Source organism: Pseudopodoces humilis, chromosome 9 (assembly GCF_049639895.1).
Source record: "Pseudopodoces humilis isolate 2021_Gansu_Grassland_sample_001 chromosome 9, ASM4963989v1, whole genome shotgun sequence".
Lineage (NCBI taxonomy): Eukaryota > Metazoa > Chordata > Aves > Passeriformes > Paridae > Pseudopodoces > Pseudopodoces humilis.
In genome coordinates this window covers 16,999,913-17,011,034 of record NC_142208.1, presented here as the reverse complement: position 1 = coordinate 17,011,034, position 11,122 = coordinate 16,999,913, and the positions used below count along the sequence as shown (strand labels likewise).

General features: G+C 59.9%; 1 protein-coding gene across 2 annotated transcripts; it reads right to left on the bottom strand.

Annotated features, from left to right (window-relative positions):
* Window positions 1-215: 215 nt before the first annotated feature.
* TMEM150A (transmembrane protein 150A) lies at window positions 216-9,374 on the bottom strand. 2 transcript variants are annotated; one of them, XM_005520829.3, is made up of 7 exons: window positions 9,253-9,374; window positions 7,437-7,484; window positions 5,197-5,268; window positions 4,984-5,051; window positions 4,728-4,855; window positions 3,686-3,863; window positions 216-1,903 (listed from the first exon to the last, which is right to left on the bottom strand). In XM_005520829.3, exons 1-7 carry the CDS (start codon window positions 9,324-9,326, stop codon window positions 1,659-1,661), a joined length of 813 nt encoding a protein of 270 aa, XP_005520886.2. In that variant the 5' UTR covers window positions 9,327-9,374; the 3' UTR covers window positions 216-1,658. The 2 variants fall into 2 exon arrangements, with proteins under 2 accessions (XP_005520886.2, XP_087915856.1); XM_088059730.1 differs by lacking the exon at window positions 216-1,903 and adding an exon at window positions 1,913-2,276.
* Window positions 9,375-11,122: the final 1,748 nt, after the last annotated feature.

Here is an 11,122-nt window from a genome sequence, read left to right as displayed (position 1 = left end):
CCAGGCTGCTGCACGCCGGCGACATCGCCTATCCGCCACCTGGCTGGCACTCGGGTCAGGGAACCGAGCCCCGGGCTCATGGCTCTCCTCCGGGGTGGACACAGGACCCTTCACCCCATTCCCAAAGCCAGCTGCTACTCCATCGGGGAAGGACCATCTGCCTCACCCATGGCTGATTTTCACTTTTATTATTGTAAATTCACTGTTGTCTTTATATATACTTTTTAAAAAATATATTAGATACAAAAGTCAGAAAGGCTCCTCTTTGAACTACGTATACTGGTGATTTTACAGGCCGGTTTGGAAAAGGTGGGCAAATAGGAAAGCCCAACTTGATCAATGCGCACAGCAGCAGCAGCAGCAGCAGTAAATGCCCCTCTCCAGGGACAAGGGGATTTTATATACATACATATATATATATGTATATATATATATATATATATATTTGTAGATCTATACATACACACACATGCACACACAGCACTCATACCCCTCAACACCCCAACTCCCTGCCCAGAACACCCCAGGCAGCACGTCAGCCCAAGGATGCTGCAGCTGAGCAGGATGGGCTCCCACCAGGCAGGCACTGGCCAAGGCACCAGAGGACGGATGTGGGAGTCCCAGAAGAATGGGGCACACGCTTCCTCTGTTCCTACAGAAGCGCTTCCCCTTTCCATGGCTGCTCTCCCTGGGACAGCTGCGGCTGGTAGTGGCACAGAGCAGAAGTCCACTGCTCTGCAGGCACAGTGCCTGCAGGACATCCCCCGTATGAAGGGAAATTTGGAGACTCATTTCCCAAACAAGCTGGAAGCAGAGGAATGCTGTGACCAGGGAGGTGAAACCTGCCTCAACAATTCTCAAAGCTGAAAAAATGTGGGGAAAGTCATTGACTGATGGCACAGAAGGCCCTGAGCAGTGAGAGCCCTGGTGTGGGGGGGTCAGCACAGTCCAGCTGGGACTGCTGGTGTCATCCTGCAGCAGAGTGAGACACCTGGGAGGGCAGGCAGGGAGAGACACCCTGCTGCCATCCTGACTGGGGTTTGCAGGGAGACTGGCAGTGCAGTCACTTCCCAAGGAAGGGAAAGGGCACCCCAGTGGTTTTGGCTCCTCTGACAGTCACAGTAGCCAGCTAGAAGGCTTGCTCAGCTGAACCATACCCCTGTCGAGGAGGAAAGAGCGATCTTGTCCCCTTCCAGCACACCAGGCTTGTGTGGTGAGGGGAGGGTTCCCCCCCCATCCCCATTCCCCCACATCCCTTGCAGCAGGAAGCCTCTGCATGATTGCCTTCAGCAGCCCGACTCAGACCAGGTTATCCCAGCAGCTCAGGGGCAGATCCTGGCTCTGCTGATAGCACCAGGTTGGCATCCCCACACCACAGCAGTGACCCCAAACCCTGTGGGCAGGGAGGGGACAGCTCTTGTAGGGGCAGCAGCTGCCAGAGCAGTGCTGGACACAGTTCCTGCCGAGAGTGGAAGGCAGCGCAGGCCCACGTGTACACACAGAAACATAAAACACACACACACACAGACACACACACACAGACACACACACACAGACACACACACACACAACAGCGGGGTTTTCAGAGATATTCAAGGTGGGGAGTCACTGTCAAAGCCCAGCTTGGGGTCTCCACCGTGGGCTGCCTCCTGTGGGGGTCAGGCCATAGCCAGGCCCTCCACGTGGCTGTGGATGTGGGCTGTACTGGACAGGCTGCTCTCGCCTTTGTAACTTTTGGGGGCCCGGCTGGCTTTCAGCAGGACCAGAAAGGTGTCTGTGGAGATGGCCCCAAACTCAAAGGTGAATGTGCCGTAGAAAACCAGGACATCAATGATGAACATCCACTCACACAAGGCAGCCACATGCTGTAGCACAAAGCTCTCCTGGATGAAGAACACCCCACCTGAGAGTATCCCAGTCAAGGAAAGTACAGCTGAACCCCAACCACCCCATGGAGGCCCATGTGCCACTGTTACCACGTGCTGGGGTGGATGTGAGTACCCATCCTCTGCAGGAAACACATCACCACTCCAAACACTGAGAAACCCCCACATGCTTCTCCCAGCACCATGAGGGCCCTGGCACGGGTGAAGTGGTGGCACACATGCTCAAACCAGCCTTGGTTCATCACGGCACTGTTGTGAGGCTGGGATTATATGAAGAGGCCAGGGCAGGAGGAGCTCAGGCTGCAGGTCTCAGTGCAAGCCAGATTCCCAGATGCATCAACTTCCCCACATTCCTTGCCTCTTCCACAAGCCAGGCTGGTGGTCCCCATCCTCCCACAGGATGCAGTCAAGGATGGTAAAACTCAGCCTTTGAAACACAGTTTGGACTGCTGCATCCCAGTCCTGCAGCACCTCCTGTCCTTCTGTGCTGCAGGCTGGCCCACCCTGGAGAGGGGGCCTGCTCCCACTTCTCACGATCCTACCACTATCAGAATTTCTTTATCCTTCCCTCATCCCCACCAAAAATCTCCAGGGAAACCTATTTCAAGAGCTACTGCGGATGTGGGGAGGAGGCATGTACATCCCCCAGCCCTCCAGGTGAGGCCTCCAGCAGTACCATGCCTTCTGCAAGTGAGACCAAGATCTGGGAGAGCTGCAGAGGCAGGGACCCGACCTGTACACTGTAGAGCCCTCTGCTCACTCCCCCAATCCCATCAGGAAAGATCCCAGCCCCTTTCCCACACTGTCCGCACCACAGCTCACCGCTTGCCCACTGCCAGTCCCCGGAGCTTACAGAGCATGATGGCCACAGCAGATGGGCACCAGTCCTGTCTTCCTTGTCCTTACATGCCCTTCCTGTCCCTCACAGCTGGCATGGCCCTGTGGCAGTCCTGCCTTTCCCAGCCTGCCTGCCTGCTGTGGTGACAGAGCAGGACCCTCTGATATGTGCCAGGCCTGCCAGCACCCCCAGGCTCCTCTTATGCTGCTCACCTCAGCCAGACTCCAGACTGCCTCTTTGGGATCCATGGACACTGCATGCTTTTTCCCCTCCCTGCCCAATAACCATTACCTTGTTTCCCAATTTATTCTAACCTCAGTCCCAAATATGCTCCTCACTCCCCAGCCACACACTTGGGACCATTCTTTGAGTTCCAGCCCACCTGATGCCATGTCCTCCCTCCCTGATAAAGTGTCTGCAGACCCCAGTACCTGCTTACCAAGCCCTTCCTTGTCCCATGGGCAGGTTGGCTGGCCAGTGCCCAGCAGCTCTGTCTGGCAGAGGTGCTGCCATGCACCTGGCACCTGCACACAGCACTTTTGTACTCAGCTTCGGTCTGAGAGGTAACCCAGATAGACTTTGCATTGCCAAGGGCTCAAAATAGCTTTGTCCCATTAAAAAAACCCAACAATTAACCAGACCTGGGTGGTGTGTGACTGGAGCCTTCAGTGGTGGCTGGGCTGCAGCAGCCAGGGCAGGGCTGGTTTGGGTCATCCCAGCACCCCTAGAGACACCCACCAGCATCCCTTCCCCTCCTCAGCCCCTGCCCAGCCCTGGTACTGCTGCTCCTCCACCTACACCTGCAGGGAGCTGCCCACCCCCAGTGCCCTGCCCAGCTCCTCTCCTGGCACCGTGCCTCATTGCCAGACCAAAGGATAGAGAATATGGGGTACATACCCCACCAGGAGGACAACCTTTCACCAGCCTATTCCCAATCTTCTTCCCACACCCTTCAGGATACTGAAGACGAGGGTGAAGAAGGCCACAGTGGTGAGGATGCTACGTAAGTGGCCAGTCCAGTACTGCGCTCGGGTTTTGGCCATGCGGTAGGTGAGGATGGACTGCAGGAGCAGGAACAGCATGCTGGTGGGAAAGGCCACCCCCGCCCCAATGTAGTGTAGCACCTTGGCGTGATCCACCTGTGGGGAAGAGACCATCAGTGCCAATCCCCTGGGACACTGCCTATCACAGCATGACTCTGCTCCAGGAGTTGGACTCCTGCCCAGGAAGGGGTGCAGACAGTGCCGGGAGCAGGTCCAGGCAGCTCACCCTGTGCCTCACTCCTGGCTGAAGAGCAGACTTGGATCCAGCATCTACTGCTGGGATCTCAAAGAGCTCTGTTTCTTTTATCCATGGGCCAGCAGCCCTGCTGTGCCCAGGGGCAGGGGCTGCCCTCTGCCCTGAGCAATATCAGGGACCGCCTGCACCCCTGGTGAGTGTCACAGCCCAGTGCCGCTCACTACAGCTGGGGCACAAGGGGGACTGGGGCCTGAAAAGCTTCTCCTGAGGCTGGTGTGGGCAGCAGCCTCCCTTCCAGCAGGAGGGCCTGGCTGCCACAGGCAGCTGCCAGGAGGCTGGTGCCTGGCATGCAGGAGGGGCTGAGCACTGCCGTGGGCTGCCAAGCCCAGGCCCGCTCCGGTCCCTGTGAGCACAGGCTCTGCCCCGACAGCTTCCTGGCTTCATCCCCTGGGCAGGATCAGGAGCAGCCTGAACAGCACGTCCCTGCCCCTGCACGTGCCCATGGAGAGGACAGACAGTGCAGAGGGGGCTCAGGTAAGGGTTAAACCAAACCCAGCAGCTTAATCTGGACTTGAACGATGAATACACAAAGAGGACTCCCAGCACCCTGGGAAGCACAGCACTGACTCAGGGGAAGGGAAGGACTGCATGGATGGGTCACTGGACCAAAACAACCACCCCAAACCCTACCCAGCCATTGCCCTGCTCCAGCCAAGGCCCTCTCCTGTCCCCCTACCCCAGGGACTCCTGAGGAGGTGCCTTACCTGAAAGTTGCCAACCATGGTGAGGCCAGCAGCGCAGACCCAGCCAGTGGCTAGCCCCAGGGTGTTGAGGAGGGATGGCCCCAGGCGCTCCAGGAGGTGGGCGTAGCGCAGCAGTCCCACCAGGATGACTGCAGAGGGAAACACGGCCCCGTCACATGCCCCTGTCTGCAGCCCCCCTCATCCCACTGCTGCCCCATGCCGGGGTGCCTGCAGGGCAGCCTCCCCTGGCCCTGCTTCCCCGGCAGCAGGCACTTACCCATGAAGGAGCCCAGGCTGCAGATGAGGCTGAAGAAGCAGCTCTCAGGAGGCAGGGTGCCACACTTGCTGTGGGGACAAAGAAGACCCACGGAGCCCTCAGACAGGGGGCACTGGGGTGTGTGCTTGGCTCCCTCCCCAGGACACCCTCCTGGGTTGCCCGGGAGGGGTCTCAGAGCAGCTCGGCCCGTGCTCCCACCCTGAGGCTGCTCACCTGACGAGGGGGATGTGATCCAGCGTGCAGCAGGAGCTGGGGCCATCCATGTCACACGACTGGTTGTAACTCCTGCAGCAGCAGAGGGACAGGTTAGGAGAGCCGAGATGCTGCCCAGGACCCTCCTGTCTCCTGCCCTCAGGCCCTGCAAGGGCAGCTGAGCTGCGAGTTGCTCTGCAGCGAGTGCAGCCCAAACCCAGGGATGTGCCCACACCCTCCAGGGAGCGACCCACTGCCCAACACGTGCATCACACCTGCGTTTCCACAGCCTGTTCCCTTCCTGCTGGCTCTGCTGCTCACCCAGAGAGGCTGTGAGGGAGAGGCCACGGCAGGGCAGAGACTGCACAGGCCAGGGTGAGGGCTCAGGGTGTTCTGGCAGCCCCATACCCAGACAGGAGCAGGAGCACTCACCTGCCAGCCCCCTGACATATTCCTGGGACAGAAGCACTGGCAAAGCCAGGCATGCAGCCACTGACAGCTCCAGGTTTGCAGGGAATGGGCTAGAATGCTGAGCTGTGTGGAAATGGCCCCCACAGCCAGAGGCACACCCCAGGCAGTGCCACCACACCTGGGAGGGAGGGAGGGAGGGAGCTGGGAGGCATGAGCAGAGCCAGCCCCCAGGTGCCCTGCAGCCAGGCACACCAGCAGTGCAGCCGGGGTAGTCCCAGCACGGCTGGCTGGGCAGGGCTCCACTGCCTGCACCCACCGTGGTGCCCTGGGAGCACCTCCTGCATCCACGGACCCTGTGAGCCCAGGCACCCCGAGCTCCTATCAGCCCCTCCTGTACCATGGCTGCTGCCTGCAACCCTGACCGAATTCCCACTGCAGGGGCTCATGCCCCTCACCCTCACAGCTCTCCCAGGAGCTGGCACACACTGGAAGTGGGTTTTTGGGTGTCTCTTTGCAGCAGCATCACCCAGGCATCCAGCACCTCTGCCTGCTGGCCTAGTGGCACCCCCTGCTCACACCACAGGCAGTGAGTGCAAAGTTCTCAGCCCCAAAGGGCCCCTTGACACCCCAAGTCCCACGCTGGGGGGGACTGAGGGGGACAGTGCTGTGGGGGCAGCTGAGGGGGGCAGTGCTAGCCTGTCCCTCACCCAGGCTGCCCATCCACCACCTCTGGCTATGCAGCAAGCACACGGTTAAAAAAGTCTTTTATGGAAAGGGCTGGGCTGGGCTCTGGTGTTTTTTCAGTCTCCTCAGTTTACTGGTAGCTTTGTTTTCCAACCACTAAACCCAGGCGAGGCATGGAGCCCCACGGCCTCCTCAAAGGCTGCTTTTGGGGCCGTGTTTGGTTTGGGAGGGGTTTTTTTATTATTATTTTGTTTAAAGCAAGCAGCCCAAGGCCGGGAAGCATTATTCGTCATTAAGGGCTGGCTGTGCAGCAGAGACAACCCCACACACACATTCTTCCCAGGGCAGAATCAGCCATCAGGCAGGAAATGGCAGCAGGTTTTTTGGTTTTTTTTTTCACTTCTTCAAACACTCCAGCAAGAATTAAACTAACATGGATCTTTCTGGGCAGATTTTTAAGGCCACGCTACAAGCCAAAAACCCTGCAGGAGTTGCCAAGAGACCAAACAGTGTTTCTTTTCCCAGCCCTTGTCTCTTCCACGCCTCATTCTCCATCTGGGGGTGTTGCAGGCAGCTCTGCCCCTGGGGTGTCCGGGTGCTGCAGGACCATCCCATCCCCCTGGCGCTGCCGGATTTAGCCTCAAGCGAGCAAGTCACAACCTTTTCCATGGAGACACACGGCCCTCTGTAATTCCCTGACCACTTATTTTCATACTTTCTCCATGCTGTGTTTTTTCAATGGCCTCCTTCTCCCCGCCTGGTTTGCAGTGAGGCTGGATTGATCACCAGAGCAGCCATTAGCACAGGAGAGCCTGGGCAGGGGAGGGAGGGCAGCCCAGCCCTGGCAGCAGCTCGTCCCCAAGCTGTTCTGCTCCCAAAAGCCCCTCGGCTCGGCAGGAGGCATGTGCCCTGTGGCATTTGCACCCCATCACCTCCATGTCTGCTATGGGAGAAGGTGGCTCTGTGCCCCTTTAATGCTCCCACCTCTCCCATCATCCCCAACCCCCCTTCAGCACAGTCATGGTGCAGGGAGTGCCTCAGCTACCCAGTGGTCTGGCATAGCCTGGCATACTTCAAATTGGACAGGTATGGAAGGACTTGGCTTTATGAGGTGTTTAATCAAGCCCAGATGTGCCAAAAAGCCCCTGCTTCCCCCCAGGTCTTACCAGTTGTGGACAGGACAGATGTGGTTGTTGGACAGTGCCATGGCATATCTGGAGGAGAGACAACAGGGTTACCACAGCCACCTGCCTCCCTATTTCCTGCCAACACCCAGAGCAGCCCCAGGGACCAGCTGCCAGAGCAGAGGATACAAGCCCTTACTGCCTGCCAGGGGCCAGTGATCATCCTGTGGCACCTCCCAGCTTCACAAAGCAGGAAAAGGAAAAACAAGTGCACGAGCACATGCTCCGCAGAACTCCCGCTGCTGGGACCAGGTTCCCCTGCCTTGTACCCCTATCCCTGCTGAGAGCCACCTCCTGCTCCAGTTCAGCACAGCTGCTTCTGTGGGGCCTCTTCTCCATCGTGCTGCTGTGCTCCACAGGCTCTGGGGAGTGCCCTGTCACAGAGCCTCCCTGGCATCGGGGCTGTGCACCAGCCTACAGCTGTGCCGGGTGCCACCCAACAGCGCTGGCTCTGCCGTGCTCCCCCAGCCCACAGCTGGCCAGCGACGGAGCTAGAGGAGGTCTGGAAAAGCAGCCACTGGGTGGGGAGGGTATTATGGGCAGATCAGCTCCATCAAGCATTTCACTGCAGAGTCACCCTTGTGTCTCAGTCAGTGTAACAAGGTGTCTCAGACATGCATCCTGCTCCACTCCAAGGGGTCTCAGCCACATGGCCCCCACCCCAGCCATCAAAAAGCCCTCCTGCCCGGCACCTACAGCAGTGGGCAGCATCCTGCTGTCCAAATCACTGGCAGCAGTGAACAGCTCAGGTTAAAAGTAGGCCCCAACACCAGTATGAAAACTCCTGTCCTTCCCAACCTGGCCATGGCACAATGGGCTGCAGAAAGGATGGTCCCAGAACAGAAGCACAGAGCAGGACAGGTGGGGGAAACCAAGGAACAGCACCCCCAGACACCAAGGAGCAGACTCTTCACCGAGCCATCTCCCAGCACAACCTTTTCCAAAAGTCTCCAAAAGGGCCGCTCCAGGGTAGCTCAGGCTGCGAGGACCACAAGCAGCAACTTTGGCCTGTGCTGTTTTGGTCCAGAGGGGCATCTGCCCGCCAGGGTCACCCATGCTTTGCAAGGTGCCCAAAGAAAAATCTTGGAGCATTAAGTTCCTAGCACCAGGTTCAACATTCAGTGCTTTGTTGTGAAGTAGGACTGGTGATACCTCACGGGGAAGCTCTTGGAGGAACCTGAATGCATATGGGGTGCATCTACTCCATCCCACTCCCCAGGAAGTCCTATCACCTACACTGAACCTCTTGGTGCTTTTCAGAAAAGTCCTTCATCCCCTGGTCACCAGGGTTAAGGCCTGAGAAAGGGACTAGTGGGCTGGACTAGTACTGTTCACCCAAGTGACAGCCTCTACTCCTAGCACAAGGCCCTTCCATCCATCCACCACATGGGATGGATGCCCAGGTATGACTCCAGCCCCGGTGCTGCAGTACTGGGCACGGCTCCCGATGCCCTTCCCGTGCCACCTGAGCGCCAGCCGCACTCACGCCGGGACAGGGACACGCGATTCCGCAGGGTGTCAGGGATGTAAGGAGAGGGAGGCACATGCCAGCGCTGCTGCAGGGGACGTGGGGACCACGCAGGGCGGCTGTGTGGTTCAGCGGGGTGTAGAAGCCCCTAAGTGTCCAGAAGTGCCCCAACATGAGCGGGGACAGCAGCTCTCTGCAGCCTCCTGGCCGCTGCATCCCAGTCTAAAGCATCCTCCAACCCCCGGCCCTCAGTTATCCCGCAGCATCGGGGCCAGGCCCCGGCCCCAATGCCCGTGGGTGGGGGGCTGGCGGCGACCCCGCGGCACTCACACGATCCACATGCCGGTGATGGTGAAGGCGGGCAGCGTGACGGGCAGGATCCCCCAGGCCGGCATCCTGGGCATGCCCCGCCGGGCTACGGGCGAGCGGGGCCGCCGGGGGAACCTCCCCGCTGCCTCCAGCTGCCGGGCCGCCGCCGGGCCGCGCTCTCCATGGGCGACGGGGCCGGGGCCGGGGCCGGGGCCGGGGCCGGGCTGGCGGGCGGGGCGGGTCCGGCCGTGCGGAGCGGGGCCGGGACAGCCCAGGCCGGCCCCGCCCCGGGGCAGCGCGGGTCCCGCTCGGCGGCAGGGCCGGGCCCGCCCCGTCCGGCGGCAGCGGGGAGCGGGACGGGCCGGCGCGGCCCCCGGCGCCACGTGGCGGCCGCGCTGCCGGCCCGGGGGAGCGGGACAGGGCTGGGGAGGGCAGCCGGGCAGCAGGGCGGCACAGGGAGCGGGAACGCCGGGCTCTGCGGGCCGGGCGGCCCCACAGCACGCTCGGCTGAGCCGCAGCGAGGGGCAGGCTCGCGGAGAGGGCCGGGGAGGAGGGCAGGCACAGCTCGGCAGCGAACACTCCTCCCGCAGCTGGGGACCCGAACAGCTTTTGCCAAGCCTCACTCGGGCATCGACAGCCCGCTGGAGGCCGGGGTACCTTACCCCCTCAGCTCCGGGTGGTGCTGTCTCTGTCCATCCTGCGCCCACATGCACAAAAGCGCGGCCCGAAGGGCGCTGTCAAAGGACCAGGCCGGAGGTGCTGCGACAGGGACCGGCCAGGCAGAGACCTTGTTCGGTTCACTCTTCCATAGGGCTCGGTGTTCCCTCCCGAGGACCAAGGCTGTGTTTGCACCCCAGGACTGAGTGACCTTGTGCCCTCACTAAAGGGCTGCAGTCACACTGCCAGCCACTGTCTGTGCACACTCGCGATGCTCTGTTCCCAGACGCTTTCTATAACTAGAGAATAAGTTTAGCGGCCAGCCACCAACACTGCTGCCCAGGGAAATTTCCATTTTTCTTACACAGAAAGCGTGAGGAAAGGAAGCACAACTTCCCCTGGCAGAGAAGCAGGGCTGTGGCAATGCCACTGCCGTCCCAGCAATAAATTTCCCTCTTGCTCCCTGGCTGCTCGTGGAGACGTGTTTTCAAGTCCCAACACATCGTGCGTCGCCAAGGGCTGTGCACACCCCTCGAGCACGGAGCATCTGGTGCTCATAGAGCCTGCACTTCACCTTCTGCAGAGAGAACTGCCCGGGTGCGGCTCTGGCCCTGGCCTGCGTGGGAGAGGAGCCCTGGCTGCCCCCCACCTCCCCCGGGACAGGGTTACACAACCGCAGGAGCAGTACTGCACATTGGGACTTGTAGTCTTGGGCGATCTCATCGTCCTCCGCGTCGAATCGCGCTCCCAGCAGCTTCCTCACGGGCCCAGGGTCTCTCCGTGCTGTTCAGCCCATCAGTTCGGGGCAAGAGTTGCACTCCAGAACTTCGCTCCCGAAGCTGCCCCGTGCATTCCTGTCCGGCAGCGGGCAGCGGGCCCGGCCCTCCCTCTCCCGGCAGGCTCCACACCACAAGGACAGTGGGAACAGCGCCGGGGCTGCCACCTCCAGCAGCCTCGGCAGGGCTCGGAACGCTCCTGGGACACAGGCGAGAAGCACAAGCCCCGCCGGGCTGCCTTCTGCGCAGCTGGGCCGAAAATGCCGGGCGCGGTGGCTTCAGAACACATCAGCCTCTGTAACAGGCATAAATCTTTCCAGAGTTAAACGGCTGGCATTTATAGGACTGAGGGTAACTTCTAAAAAAGCCAGCTCACTATTGATACTTCCTGGAAGCCTTTCTTACAGACCTTTTGAGTATGCTAAGATCCAATTTTTAAAATTGAAACTAAAAGCAGC